Below are 16,221 nucleotides of genomic sequence, written 5' to 3'. Positions count from 1 at the left end.
TCCTGTCCCAGGGGACATGTATCAATGCAAAAAAAAGTTTTAAAAACGGCCATTTTTTCAGGAGCAGTGAATTTAATAATGCTAAAAGTGAAACAATAAAAGTGAAATATTACTTTAAATTTCGTACCTAGGGGGAGGGGGGGTGTAAAGTCAGCATGTGAAAAAGCGCATGTTTCCCCTACATAGAACTGTCCCTGCACAAAGTGTCATTTCTGAAAGAAAAAAAGGCATTTAAAACTGGCTTTGCGGCTCACCCGTCGCTGGATAGAAGACAACGTTGGAGCAGGGAGCCGAATCGAGAGTGGATTACCACTGGGAAAGCCCGGTCTTTCCCAGTGACGTACGAGCGCGAGCTACCGGGGATAGGGGCATTTAAAAATGTTTTTATTATTATTTTATTTTTTATTTTACTCAATTTATTTTATTTTTACACTTTTAAAAAAAAAAAAAAAATTTGATCACTTTTATTCCTATTACAAGGAATGTAAACATCCCTTGTAATAGGAATAGTGTGTGACAGGTACTCTTCATGGAGAGATGGTCAATAAGACCCCACATCTCTCCTCCAGGCTGGAAAGCATTAGGTCGTGAAAAAAATTCACAGATCTAATGCTTTCAGCTGCGATTGCGGCTGTGTTTACATTCCGGTACACGGGCGTGACATCATAACATCGCGCCCGGGCCTCCGACGATCATAGAGATGACTGGTGACCATCTGGTCACCAGTCATCTCTATGCTTTCCATCCGACACCGGCGTATCGTTTCTCCGGGTCTCCGATGGCAAGAGAGGGCCCGGAGAAGCACCGGATGGCGGCGGGAGGGGGGGACGTCCCCTCCCACCGCCCATAAGAACGATCAAGCGGCGGAACTGCCGCTATGATCGTTCTTATGGTGCACAGGATCGCCGGCTGAAGAGATGGATATCTGAATGATGCCTGTAGCTGCCCCATCATTCAGATATCCCCACTGAAAGTCCAGGACGTCATATGACGTCCTTGGGCGGGAAGTGGTTAAGGAGTTGATCTAGATAGAGATTACTGATGTAACAATATGAGATGTTTCTGAGTTCAGTGGCATCTTGATATAGCGCGGCCATTTACCCCGAAGGATCCCAACGCGCTTGACTAGGGCCAATTTAGACGAGAGCCAATTAAATTTTCAAATTTCCGAATTTTGAGATTTTGTAATTTTTTACATTTTAAAATTTTGGAATTTCCGAAATTTTAATATTCAGAAATTCCAATTGTCTAAACTTCGAATTTCAGAATTTCCAAAATTTCCGAAGTTTTTGCTACATTCGTTTTTTTTGGAAATTCTGTCAATTTGAAAATTCTAAACCCGGAATTCGGAAATTTGGAATTCGGGAATTCGGAAATTATAAATTTCGGAAATTATAAATTTCAGAAATCCGAGAATTCGGAAATTGAAAAATTCAGAAATTTCCAAATGAACAAATTTGTCCAAATTTGTTAAAAAATGAATTCGGAGCTAAATGAATTGCACATGTCTACAGACCACTAAAGGTAAAGAGGACAGAGTAGAGTGGGAGAAGATCATTGGTGGAAAGCAAAGCCTCGTTCTTGGTGAAACGTAAAAAAAAAAAAAAATTTAAGTGGAGACTCAGGAAGGGAGAACTTAGGGCCAAATCCACAAAGACCCGGCGTAACGGCGAAATTCTAATTTAAGTTACACTGCCTTCGAATTTCTACCTAAGTGCCCGATCCACAAAGCACTTACCTAGAAATTTCTGGCCGTGTAACTTAAATTCCGCCGGCGCAAGGCGTTCCTCATTTCATGGGGGCGATTCCCATTTAAATGAGGCGCGCTCCCGCGCCGGCCGTACTGCGCATGCTCGTGACGTAATTTTCCCGACATGCATAGCGCAAAATTACGTTACGCCGGGCTTTGTGGATTGCGACGGGTCAATAAAGTTGCGTCGAAAAAAAAAAAAAGATACTGCGCGAAAAAAAAAATTCAAATTCGAAAAAAAAAAACGTCGCTAGTAGTGTTGCTCACGAATATTCGTATTGCGAATATTCGGCTCGAATATGGCATATTCGAGTATTCGCGAATATTTCGAATTTCGCGGTCAATATTCGCTATTCCGAATATTCGATTCAATTTTATTTTTAGAACAGATCACATCCTAGAGATCTCCATAGACGTCTAAAAGCATTGCTGGTATGATTAGAGACCTTGGGCCGAGTAGCTGAAGCCATCATTTTATATTGCCGAAAATTCGCATTGCGATTATTCGGCAATAGGAATATTGCGCGATTATTTTCTCCGCCCTTCTTTTGCATCAGAGCCAGCAGTTGTCGAAATTCCGCAATCAATATCGCATTCGCATTTTGCGAAATTTCGATACAATATCACGAATATTCGGAGCCAATCAGAGTGCAAAATATCACGAATATTCTGAGCCAATCAGAGTGCTCCTTCCGCTGTTGTCGAAATTTCGCCATCAATATCGCATTCGCATTATGCGAAATTTCGATACAATATCACGAATATTCTGAGCCAATCAGAGTGCAAAATATCACGAATATTCTGAGCCAATCAGAGTGCTCCTTCCCGCTGTTGTCGAAATTTCGCAATTATTTTCGCATTCGCATTTTGCGAAATTTCGATACAATATCGCGAATATTCTGAGCCAATCAGAGTGCAAAATATCACAAATATTCTGAGCCAATCAGAGTGCTCCTTCCGCTGTTGTCGAAATTTCGCAATTATTTTCGCATTCGCAATAGCGAAATTTCGCAAAAATTTAATTTCGATAAAATATCACGAATATTCGAATTTAGCGAATATTTCTCGAATATTCGGCTATATATTCGTGATATATCGCGAAATCGAATATGGCGTATTCTGCTCAACACTAGTCGCTAGACAGAAGGGTCTGCTTTTACATGGTGTACTAACTTTACACCATGTAAAAGCAGCCCTAATTTTGTGTATGCAACTTAATACTTACGGAGAAAAAACGAAGCAGAAAAGCTTCGTGGATCTCCGTAAGTGCTAATTTGCATACCCGAGGCGGCATTTCGACACGTAATGCCCCCAGCGCCGGCTGCGGTACTGCATCCTAAGATCCGGCAGTGTAATTCAATTACACATGTCGGATCTTCTGCCTAACTATGGAAAACTGATTCTGTGGATCAGTTCCATAGTTAGGAACAGGGATACGACGGAGTAACAGCAGTTACTCCGTCGTATCTCTTTTGAGGATTTGGCCCTTAGGGCCAGATTCACAAATGAGATACGACAGCGTTTCTCCTGATACTCCGTCTTATCTCTGGTCGTATCTATGCGGCTGGTTCATAGAATCAGTTACGCATAGATATCCCTTAGATCTGACAGGTGTAATAGTTTTACACTGTGGGATCTTAGGATGCAGTACCGCGGCCGCCGCTGGGGGGAGTTTGCGTCGTAAACCAGCGTCGGGTATGCAAATTAGGAGTTACGGCGGATCCACAACGGTTTTTCGCGTTCGCTACGTCGCCGCTAGTCTAGTTTCCCGTCGCAAAGTTAGTCGTTTTTTTTGGTGCCCTAACTTTAGTCAGCAAGTGTATTGCTGTCTAAAGTATGGCCATCGTTCCCGCGTCGAAATTCAAAATTTAACGTTGTTTGTGTAAGCCGTCTGGGAATACGGAAGTACGCTACGCGCGTCGTCGTTCAAAAAAATGACGTCACGGCGCGCAAAGCACGGCGGGAGTTAAGAAACGGAGCATGCGCAGTAGGTCCGGCGCGGGAGCGTGCCTAATTTAAATAGCACACGCCCATTGGAATTGGCCCGCCTTGCGCCGGAGGCCGCCGGCGTAGTTTTCATCGCAAGTGCTTGGTGAATCAGGCACTTGCGATAAAAAATCTAGGATACGTTACGCCGCCGCAATTCTACGTGAATCTGGCCCTTAGTTTTCTTCTCTCTCAAAGGCAAGATCCACAGTAAAAGCGAAGATCCAATTGGTTGATGTGGATAATATGAATCAGTTTATATTGTATATAAGATGTATTTCTATGTGATGTTCTTATGTTTTTCTTGCAGGCCAAGTGCTAAACCCAACCATCCATGACCGGAGTACCAAGGAGCAGATCATCCTGGACTGTGCGCCTTCTTCTATCACTAATGTGACCTATGAATGGGTGGACAGCGAGGGGCGATCTCTATCCACCCAACAGAGATACATTGTACCCAGACCCAAAGAGGACATCACCCTGACCTGCACTGTGGACAACAGACTGTCTAAGGAAAGCCAGAATATTACAATTCCCTACAGGACGGGTGAGTGACACTCCACAATGGCCAGACAATGACCGTCATCATCAATTAGACTGACACCTTACCGGACTACTAACCCCACCTATATAGAGAGTGTCTACTGACTAGAAATTAGAAATATCAAGAGTTTTCAATCTGTCAAAACCCATTGGAGTCAATGAGGAAGAAAAACAATGAAGAGTTTTTAAGGGTCCAATAGACTCTACATGACTCCAAGGGATTATGAGAGCTCATTTACATCACCCTAAAGTGTTCTTGTGTCAAATATTTTAAACTTTATTTGTTTGAAACAATGGAGGCCTAATGCTATCTGTAACCCAATACTAATCCTAATGCTAACCCTATCCCTAATTCCATACCTAACCCCAATACTGACCCCAATATTGACCCTATCCCTAATTCCATACCTAACCCCAATACTGACCCCAATACTGACCCTATCCCTAATTCCATACCTAACCCCAATACTGACCCTAATGCTAACCCTATCCCTAATTCCATACCTAACCCCAATACTGACCCCGATACTGACCCTATCCCTAATTCCATACCTAACCCCAATACTGACCACAATGCTAACCCTATCCCTAATTCCATACCTAACCCCAATACTGACCCTAATGCTAACCCTATCCCTAATTCCATACCTAACCCCAATACTGACCCCGATACTGACCCTATCCCTAATTCCATACCTAACCCCAATACTGACCACAATGCTAACCCTATCCCTAATTCCACACCTAACCCCAATACTGACCCTAATGCTAACCCTATCCCTAATTCCATATCTAACCCCAGTACTGACCCTATCCCTAATTCCATACAATTATCACCACTGTGCCATGCCATCAAACGCAGCCAATGTGCCATCAATTGTCACCACTGTGCCATGCCATCAAACGCAGCCACTGTGCCATCAATTGTCACCACTGTGCCATCAGTTGTCACCACTGTGCCATGCCATCAAACACAGCCACTGTGCCATGCCATCAAACACAGCCACTGTGCAATCAATTGTCACCACTGTGCCATGCCATCAAACGCAGTCACTGTGCCATCAATTGTCACCACTGTGCCATGCCATCAAACGCAGTCACTGTGCCATCAATTGTCACCACTGTGCCATGCCATAAAACGCAGTCACTGTGCCATGCCATAAAACGCAGTCACTGTTTCATGCCATCAAACGCAGCCACTGTGCCCTTTCTCGCCACTGTGCCCTTTAATTGTCGCTACTGTGCCAATTGATGCCGCTGTGCCCATTGTCGCCACTGTGCAATGCATGAATCTATGTTATTGTAATCAGTGGCGGTGCGAGAGCCAGAGGGGGCGGTGCTCCAGCGCCCTCTATAGACGCACCGCTACTGGACCCTAATGATAACCCTATCCCACTTTTGTTGGTTGTACTTACTTTTTTGAGATACTGTATATAGGAGTGACTCCCTACAGCAGGGATATGCAATTAGCGGACCTCCAGCTGTTGCCAAACTACAAGTCCCATGAGGCAAAGCGAAACTCTGACAGCATCAAGCATGACACCCAGAGACAGAGGCATGATGGGACTTGTAGTTTGGCAACAGCTGGAGGTCCGCTAATTGCATATCCCTGCCCTACAGCAATATGCCTGCTATGGGGCAGTCAGGAAGTGGTTGACCTTCATTTCTTTTAATACCTAGAAGCGTGCAGCTGTGCGCACTCCTAGTCCTGCGGTCGCACTGCCCCTGACAACTGCTTGGTCTCAGACTAGAGATCCTGAGCCGGTCATGTGATCACTGCTATAGCCAATCATGGGGATCACATGAGATCTGTTTACAAACAAACCCTCTGGCTGTCACTTTACAAGTCAATGTGTAAAAAAAAATGCATTGAAAAGCTTTTTGATTAAAATTGTTAAGAGTGAAATAACCGCAAATGTCAAAAAAAAAAAAATGTTTCCCTTTGTCAGTTTGTAAAAACAAAACATAATCAGGACATTTATTAACCACTTCAGCCCCGGACCATATTGCTGCCCAAAGACCAGAGCACTTTTTGCGATTCGACACTGCGTCGCTTTAACTGACAATTGCGCGGTCGTGCGACGTGGCTCCCAAACAAAATTTGAGTCCTTTTTTCCCCACAAATAGAGATTTATTTTGGTGGTATTTGATCAAATCTGTGTTTTTTTTTTTTTTTTGCTATAAACAAAAATAGAGCGACAATTTTGAAAAAAACTATATTTTTTACTTTTTGCTGTAATAAATATATATATATATATATATAAAAAAATCCTCAGTTTAGGACGATACGTATTCTTCTGCATATTTTTGTTTAAAAAAATCGAAATAAGCGTTTATTGATTGGTTTGCGCAAAAGTTATAGCGTTTACAAAATAGGGGATAGTTTTATGGCATTTTATTATTATTATTTTTTATTAGTAATGGCGGCGATCTGCGATTTTTATCGGGACTGCGACATTATGGCGGACACATCGGACGCTTTTAACGCTATTTTGGGACCATTCACATTTATACAGCGATCAGTGCTATAAAAATGCACTGGTTACTGTGCAAATGTGACTGGCAGGGAAGGGGTTAACCACTAGGGGGCGAGGAAGGGGTTAAAGAGGTTGTAAAGGTAACTTTTTTTCCCCCTAAATATCTTCCTTTACCTTAGTGCCGTCCTTCTTCACTTACCTCATACTTCCATTTTGCTTTTAAATGTCCTTATTTCTTCTGAGAAATCCTCACTTCCTGTTCTTCTGTCTGTAACTCCACACCGTAATGCGAGGCTTTCTCCCTGGTGTGGAGAAAGCCTCTTGAGGGGGAGGGGGCGAGCAGGAGTGTCAGGACGCTCACTAACACACAGCTCCTTTCTCTATCTGCAACGTAGAGAGTGTCCTGACTTGCCTGCTTGCCCCTCCCCCTCAAGAGGCTTTGGCCCAGATTCACAAAGAGTTACGCCGGCGTATCAGTAGATACAGCGGCGTAACTCAGAATCTAAGCCCGTCGTATGTTTAAGTGTATTCTCAAACTGAGATACACTTAAACATGCCTAAGATACGATGGCCTGCGCCGTCGTATCTTAGGGTGCAATATTTACGCTGGCCGCTAGGTGGCGCTTCCATTAAGTTCGGCGTAGAATATGCAAATTAGTCGTTACGCCGATTCACGAACGTACGCTTGCCCGTCGCAGTAAAGATACGCCGTTTCTGTAAGAGATACGCGGCGTAAAGATAAACATGCCCCCTACGTGGCGTATCCAATGTTAAGTATGGCCGTCGTTCCCGCGTCGCAATTTGAAAATTTTACGTTGTTTGCGTAACTCGTCCGTGAATGGGGCCTTGCAACGTCATTTAGAGCAATGCACCCTGGGATATTTTCCGGACGGCGCATGCGCAGTACGTTCGGCGCGGGAACGCGCTTAATTTAAATGCTCCACACCCCCTACCCGGCTAATTTGAATTAGGCGGGCTTGCGCCAGGTGATTTACGCTACGCCGCCGCAACTTTACAGGCAAGTGCTTTGTGAATAAAGCACTTGCCTGATAAACTTGCGGCGGTGTAACGTAAATCAAATACGTTACGCCCGCCCACAAATACGACCATCTACGTGAATCTGGCTCTGTCTCCACACCAGGGAGAAAGCCTTGCATTACTGTGTGGAGTTACAGACAGAAGAACAGGAAGTGAGGATTTCTCAGAAGAAATAAGGACATTTAAGAGCAAAATGGAAGGATGAGGTAAGTGAAGGAGGACGGCACTAAGGTAAAGGAAGATATTTAGGATTTTTTTTTACCTTTACAACCCCTTTAAGTGTTTCCTAGGGAGTGATTCTAACTGTGCGTGGGTGTGGCTACGAGTGACACGTCACTGATCACTGCTCCTGATGAGAGAGAGCAGATAATCATTGTCCTGTCACTAGGCAGAACAGGGAGATGCTTGTTTACACAGGCCTCTCCCCGTTCTGCAGCTCCGTGACGCACGATCGCGGGACACCGGCGGACATCGGGTCCCACGGGCTTAATCACAGAGCTCGAGGCAGGGGCCCACACGGCGGCAAATTTAAACTGATGTAAATTTACGTCGATTTGCCTGTCCGTGACATTTCTGCCGACGTATATGTACAGGACACGGTCCTTAAGTGGTTAAAACAGTATGCCAAATAAAAGCCATATTTGGTAGGTAAATTATTCACAGAATTATTGTCACTTTAACCACAAGGACCGGACCAACATGCTGCCTAAAGACCCAAGGTGTTTTTACAGTTCGGGACTGCGTCACTTTAACAGACAATTGCGCGTCGTGCGACGTGGCTCCCAAACAAAATTGGCGTCCTTTTTTCCCCACAAATAGAGATTTCTTTTGGTGGTATTTGATCACCTCTGCGGTTTTTAGTTTTTGCGCTATAAACAAAAATAGAGCGACCATTTTGAAAAAAATGCAATATTTTTTACTTTTTGCTATAATAAATATCCCCAAAAACATATATAATTTTTTTTCCCTCAGTTTAGGCCGATACGTATTCTTCTACCTATTTTTGGTAAAAAAAAAATCGCAATAAGCGTTTATCGGTTGGTTTGCGCAAAATTTATAGCGTTTACAAAATAGGGGATAGTTTTATTATTTTTTTAATTTTTTTTACTACTAACCATTTTTTCGTGACTGCGACATTATGGCGGACACTTCGGACACTTTTGACACATTTTTGGGACAATTGTCATTTTCACAGCAAAAAATGCATTTAAATTGCATTGTTTATTGTGAAAATGACAGTTGCAGTTTGGGAGTTAAACACAGGGGGTGCTGTAACATTTAGGGTTCAACTTGTGTGTGTTTACAACTGTAGGGGGGTGTGGCTGTAGGAGTGACGTCATCGATCGAGTCTCCCTAATAAAAGGGATCACTCGATCGATGCGCCGCCACAGTGAAGCACGGGGAAGCCGTGTTTACATACGGCTCTCCCCGTTCTTCAGCTCCGGGGAGCGATCGCGACGGAGCGGCTATAAACGAATAGCCGCGATGTCGTTCCGGATCGCTCCCCGAGGGGACCCGACCGCCGCATGTACCGGGGGGGGTCCCGATCGGACCCCCGACCCGCGTAAAGGCAGGGACGTACAGGTACGCCAATGTGCGTGTCCGTGCCATTCTGCCGACGTATATGTACATGCGGCGGTCGGGAAGTGGTTAAAACAGTATGCCAAATAAAAGCCGTATTTGGTAGGTATTCACAGAATTATTGTCACATTAACCAGTGAATATGGATTCTGCTGATTTTGGTCTATTCATCTACTGTAGACTTATATCTGCCCCTGAAGGGGGTTCATAGCTTATTATGGTGATAAATGACGACCTCAGATCTGATCTCTCATAGTAATCTCCCTTCTGTTTTATCTTTCAGAACGCAAAGGCTTAAGTGGATGTGTCATTGCTTGGATAGTGGTCGGAGTCATTGTCGGAGTCGTGGTACTCTTGTATCTCTGCATCTTAGGCATATGTAAGTATTTATAGTAACTAGGGACGCACCGGGGCTGTTGCTAGGTCTACAAAAGATCTGGGGCTAGATAGAGCCCATAGCAGTGAAGTAAAAAAAAGTCATACGCTTGGGCGGGCATACACATGTATATAATATAATATGTATGTATCTGTGCGTATAAGTCCATCACGTTCAACCACAAGAAATAAAACAACACTGGCCCAGATTCAGGTACGACTTGCCCATTTCTTACGGAGGCGCAGTGTACCGTTTTAACACTGCGCCTCCGTAAATTTCCTGCGCTACGCTTGATTCACTGAGCAGTAGCTCCGTAATTTACGTGGGCGCTCCTGAAAAATGCCCGGCGGTAATTTAAATGAACCCGTAGGGGGCGTGGATCATTTAAATTAGGCGCCGAACGTAGTGCGCATGCTCCGTCGGGAAACTTTCCCGACGTGCATTGCGGCAAATGACCTTCGCAAGGACGTCATTTGCTTCAAAGTGAACGTAAATGGCGTCCAGCGCCATTCACGATTCACTTACGCAAACGACGTTACATTTTAAATTCGCGACGCGGGAACGACGGGTATAAGTAGCATTGGCTGCCCCTGCTAATAGCAGGAGCAGCCTTAGGCCTAGTACACACGAGAGGATTTATCCGCGGATACGGTCCACCGGACCGTTTCCGCGGATAAATCCTCTTGAGGATTTGCGAGGATTTTGATCCGATGGAGTGTACTCACCATCGGATCGAAATCCGCGCCGAAATCCCATCGCGATGACGTGTCGCGCCGTCGCCGCGATGATGATGCGGCGACGTGCGCGACGCTGTCATATAAGGAATTCCACGCATGCGTCGAATCATTACGACGCATGCGGGGGATTGATTCGGACGGATTGATCCGGTGAGTCTGTACAGACCAGCGGATCCATCCGTTGGGATGGATTCAAGCGGATAGATTTGAAAGCATGTCTTCAAATTTTTATCCGCTGGAAATCCATCCCAGGGGATAAAAATCCGCGGAAACAGATCCGCTGGATTGTACACACCAGGGGATCTATCCGCTGGAGCCGGTCCGCGGATCAATTCCAGCGGATGGATCCTCTCGTGTGTATGGGGCCTTACGCGGAACCCGACGAACGGAAACGACGTAAACTGCGTACGCAGGGCTCGCGTAACGTTGTGAATCGGTGTTAGTATGCAATTTGCATACTATACGCTGACCACTACGGGAACGCCCCCTAGCGGCCATCGTAAGAATGCAGCCTACGATATGACTGGAGCCTTATGCTAGTCATATCTTAGGCTGCAGTCGGCGTATCGAGGTTCCTGAATCAGGAGCAGTCGATACGCCAGCGCAACTAAGCAATTGCGCTGCGTAACTATTGTTACGCAGACGCAATTGCTTGTTGAATCTACCCCACTATATATATATATATATATATATATATATACACACACACAAACACACAGATGGAGACCAGAGCCAACCCTAGGTAAGAGATTTAGGGCTATGGGCCCCAGATTCGGGGCTATAGCCCCAGTAGCCACCCCCTAGTGACGCCACTGACCGATGCCAATTTTTCTACAAGTGCAACTCCAAGTTCCAATACCAATGGCAGTACTATTTACCGATACCTACCACAACTGTTCTAAACACTGGTTTCAGAGCCCCAATCAATTTGTGACTTTCATATCTTCCAAGAGTTCAAATTGGGACTAAAAAATTTCCACTTGTGGGGGGCAGGGCCATCTTAATAGCATCATGGGCCCCTGGGCAAAGTAATACTCTGGGGCCCCTACGATGGAAACAGTGCAGGTAAACAGAAATCAAGTAGGTAGGAGGTAGGGGATATCTAGGGTGTAGAGGGGTCAGAGTGCTGGGGGGATATCTGGGATGTAGAGGGGTCAGAGTGCTGGGGGGATATCTGGGGTGTAGGGGGGTCAGGGTGCTGGGGGATATCTGGGGTGTAGAGGGGTCAGAGTGCTGGGGGGATATCTGGGATGTAGAGGGGTCAGAGTGCTGGGGGGGATATCTGGGGTGTAGAGGGGTCAGAGTGCTGGGGGATATCTGGGGTGTAGAGGGGTCAGAGTGCTGGGGGGATATCTGGGGTGTAGAGGGGTCAGAGTGCTGGGGGGATATCTGGGGTGTAGAGGGGTCAGAGTGCTGGGGGGATATCTGGGGTGTGGAGGGGTCAGAGTGCTGGGGGGATATCTGGGGTGTAGAGGGGTCAGAGTGCTGGGGGGATATCTGGGGTGTGGAGGGGTCAGAGTGCTGGGGAGATATCTGGGGTGTAGAGGGGTCAGAGTGCTGGGGGGATATCTGGGGTGTAGAGGGGTCAGAGTGCTGGGGGGATATCTGGGATGTAGAGGGGTCAGAGTGCTGGAGGGATATCTGGGGTGTAGAGGGGTCAGAGTGCTGGGGGATATCTGGGGTGTAGAGGGGTCAGAGTGCTGGGGGGATATCTGGGGTGTAGAGGGGTCAGAGTGCTGGGGGATATCTGGGGTGTAGATGGGTCAGAGTGCTGGGGGGATATCTGGGGTGTAGAGGGGTCAGAGTGCTGGGGGGATATCTGGGGTGTAGAGGGGTCAGAGTGCTGGGGGGATATCTGGGGTGTAGAGGGGTCAGAGTGCTGGGGGGGATATCTGGGGTGTAGAGGGGCCAGAGTGTTGGGGGGGATATCTGGGGTGTAGAGGGGCCAGAGTGTTGGGGGGGATATCTGGGATGTAGAGGGGTCAGAGTGCTGGGGGGGATATCTGGGGTGTAGAGGGGCCAGAGTGCTGGGGGGATATCTGGGGTGTAGAGGGGTCAGAGTGCTGGGGGGGATATCTGGAGTGTAGAGGGGCAGCCTAGGCTCAAGGACCAGCTGCTTTGGGGAAGGGGCAGGGCCCCCCTATGCAGATGGGGCCCCTGGGCAGTGCCCAGGTGTGCCCTCTCATTAAGACAGCGCTGGAGGGGGGGTAAAGCCAGACACCCCTGAATTATCCAATCATTCCTTTGTAAAATATGAGGAGGGTCTTTCAGAATTTGTATCAACTTCCAGCCAAATGATTACTTTGTATCACTTATTGTATAAACAATGACTAAACTACGAACACCGAACATCCAAAACCTCTTCTGTTTTACCCTTCAGTGTCCAGGTTTTTAGGCGGATGTGTGAACGCATTTATGGCGAGCGGGATCCTGTGCGGCGCTGGTTGTTGCTTCTGTTGCAGGCGTGAGTATTATTGGGGTTCTTCCTTTGATTTCACAACTCTGTATACAGCAAGTATGGCTGCTGAGGAGCATACGTAATAAAATAATCCAAAGAGGAGCCTCATTCAAAATGTCTCCAACGTAAGATTATGCTGGTAAGGGCGAGATCACAACTTTAATGCACCAAAATACTTAATCCATTAAAACAGAAAACAATAACGTTAACATTGTGAGTAAAAGTCCAACAGATAAACTGTGAGCATTGAACAAATGATAACGAATGTGCCGAAAATCCGAAAGATCCGACATAAAAAATGCTTTATTTTCGTTTGGTTGCGACAACAGTTCGATATAGATAGAAGATTCGACATGACGGTGACCATAGTGATCTGTGTCTATCGAACCTGTGGTTGAATGTACCTAACCTAACTCTATTAGTCCGAGATTATTCTACATAGAGAGAAAAGATTTGACATTATAGATGTAGCGCTACCCCCTCAGGAGCCGCTGGTTGTTTCGGGATCGGCGTATTAAAGCGGTGGTTCACCCTTAGAGGGCATTTTTCCCCCTTAGATTCCTGCTCGTTTTTACTAGGGGAATCGGCTATTTGTTTTAAAATATGAGCATTACTTACCTGTTTACGAGATGCATCCTCTCCGTCGCTTCCGGGTATGGGCTGCGGGAATGGGCGTTCCTTCTTGATTGACAGTCTTCCGAGAGGCTTCCCACGGTCGCATCCATCGCGTCACGATTTTCCGAAAGAAGCCGAACGTCGGTGCGCAGGCGCAGTATAGAGCCGCACCGACGTTCGGCTTCTTTCGGCTACGAGTGACGCGATGGATGCGACCGTCGGAAGCCTCTCGGAAGACTGTCACTCAAGAAGGAACGCCCGCTCCCGAAGACCCATACCCGGAAGCGACGGAAGAAGATGCAGCTCGAAAACGGGTAAGTACGGATCATATTTTAATACAAATAGCCGATTCCCCTAGACCGAACGAGCAGGAAGCTAAGGAAAAAAAAAAAAGAAATGGTTGAACTCCCGCTTTAAGTTACCTCTTACCGTTGTCTAGGGGTGAAGTTGATGAGTAGATCAGTGAGCGAATGTCCAGTCAGTAAATAAAGGTTTTCTGAATGCTTTGTTCTCGGCCCAACATGACCAACATCAACATGAGGTAGAGAGGAAAGGTTGATGAAGCGATAGAGAACTTTGCAGTATCAGGCCTGGATATGAAGCAAGCAATCCTGCTCTCAGTAGTAGTAGATACAGTTCGTCGCCGCTCTAGCCAGAGTGGGTGAAGTGCCCCCGGACAGACTCCTGCCACAAGTTTGGCAACCGAATCGCTACTTTAAGGTCGCTGGGAGGAACAGGTCTCTGCCACAGACCCGGCTCTAGGGACCTCTGCCACAGGCCTAGTACTTGGATGAGCTGAATGGGTTGAGCGAATCCTCCCAGTAAATTAGGTCAGGGTCACCGGGTGACAGTGGAAGTGTACCTGTCAATGTCCCGGTCACCAGATCCCCGATGGTTCATCCAAGCCCTATTGGACAACCTGTCTCCGGGTTCTCCTCAAGCCGTCCCCCCACCGAACGGCATACAGCCCGGGATCTCTTCAATAGAGTCGGGGACCCAGCAAGTCACTGGGGCCCCTTTTAGCAACATGGAGCTCTGCGTAGCATGCGACCCCGGCCTGCAAGGCCATATCGCCGGGGTCTGTTGGATGCTCACACCCTAAAGGTGGGTGCAGCACCTGGAACCTGGAACCCGCGAAGAACAAACAAAAATGGCGTCTGCCACAGATATACCCTCCCCCAGCATGCCCCGCAAGGGAAAACTCCTCTAATTGGCTGCTGGGGAAAAGTGGCTCTGCCAGAACCCCTCTAGCGCCACCTGTCGCCCAGGGGAGGACAGTTCAGGAATGACAGCAGCCCAAATTTTCAAATTATGAATGGGAGCAAAATAACTCTCCCGTTCCCCACTAACTTTAGCGTAGTGACCATACTGAAAGTAAGGGGGCGCTACATAGAGAGAAAAGATTCGACATTATAGAGAGAAAAGATTCAACATTATAGAGAAAAAAAATTCAACATTATAGAGAGAAAAGATTCAACATTATAGAGAGAAAAGATTTGACGCAGAGAGAAAAGTTTTGACATAGAGAGAAAAGATTGTACATGGAAAAGATTTGACAGAGAAAAAAGTTTTGACATAGAGAGAAAAGATTTGACATTATAGAGAGAAAAGATTATTACTAGTCATACAACATTAGAATTAAACTATAGCTTGTGAGCGGAGCATTCAACCTGAAATGTATGATCGCGGCGTCATACATTTTAGCTGCTCCGTCGAATCTTCTTAGAACATCCAACAGACACCATAAGCCTTCAATGACAGATTCGACTTTAATTCATTCGGATTTTCTACTAATGCACATGTCTGTCGTTAGGTGGGGCAGAATAGGCTTCTCTGAGGAGGAGGGTTTTCAGCGATAATTTTCAGCAAACAGAGTAGGAGATAGCTGGACAGATTGGGGTAGGGAGTTTCAGAGGATGGGAGAGGCTCGGGAGAAGTCCTGGAGGCGAGGTTGGTATTTTGAGACTAGGTTAGTGATGTAGCTGGGGGCTGAGGTGTAGATGTAAGTTGTTGTTTGTATTTTGAATTTAATTTGTTGGGTGAGTGGAAGCCAGTGCAAGGATTGGCAGAGAGGGGTGGAGGATACGGAGCGGAAGCCAGTGCAGGGATTGGCAGAGAGGGATGGAGGATACGGATCGGAAGCCAGTGGAGGGATTGGCAGAGAGGGGCGGAGGATACGGAGAAGAAGCCAGTGGCGGGACTGGCAGAGAGGGACGGAGGATACGGAGCTGAAGCCAGTGGAGGGATTGGCAGAGAGGGGCGGAGGATACGGAGCTGAAGCCAGTGGAGGGATTGGCAGAGAGGGGCGGAGGATACGGAGCTGAAGCCAGTGGAGGGATTGGAAGAGAGGGGCGGAGGATACGGAGCTAAAGCCAGTGGAGGGATTGGCAGAGAGGGGTGGAGGATAAGGAGCGGAAGCCAGTGGAGGGATTGGCAGAGAGGGACGGAGGATACGGAGCTGAAGCCAGTGGAGGGATTGGCAGAGAGGGGTGGAGGATAAGGAGCTGAAGCCAGTGGAGGGATTGGCAGAGAGGGGTGGAGGATAAGGAGCTGAAGCCAGTGGAGGGATTGGAAGAGAGGGGCGGAGGATACGGAGCTAAAGCCAGTGGAGGGATTGTCAGAGAGGGTCGGAGGATAAGGAGCGGATGCTAGTGGAGGGA

General features: G+C 46.8%; 1 protein-coding gene across 1 annotated transcript in view; it reads left to right on the top strand.

Annotated features, from left to right (window-relative positions):
• LOC120921618 overlaps positions 1-16,221 on the top strand; it is a 43,327-nt gene that overhangs the window by 8,686 nt on the left and 18,420 nt on the right. The window contains exons 4-6 of the mRNA XM_040334126.1: positions 4,047-4,283; positions 9,659-9,754; positions 12,869-12,952. Coding sequence (XP_040190060.1) covers positions 4,047-4,283; positions 9,659-9,754; positions 12,869-12,952 — 417 coding nt within the window. The remainder of the gene's footprint in view (positions 1-4,046; positions 4,284-9,658; positions 9,755-12,868; positions 12,953-16,221) is intronic.

The sequence above is a fragment of the Rana temporaria genome (genome assembly GCF_905171775.1).
Source record: "Rana temporaria chromosome 2 unlocalized genomic scaffold, aRanTem1.1 chr2j, whole genome shotgun sequence".
In the NCBI taxonomy this organism is placed as follows: domain Eukaryota; kingdom Metazoa; phylum Chordata; class Amphibia; order Anura; family Ranidae; genus Rana; species Rana temporaria.
The sequence above is the reverse complement of the archived record's forward strand: the minus strand, read 5'-3'. Positions and strand labels throughout refer to the sequence as shown.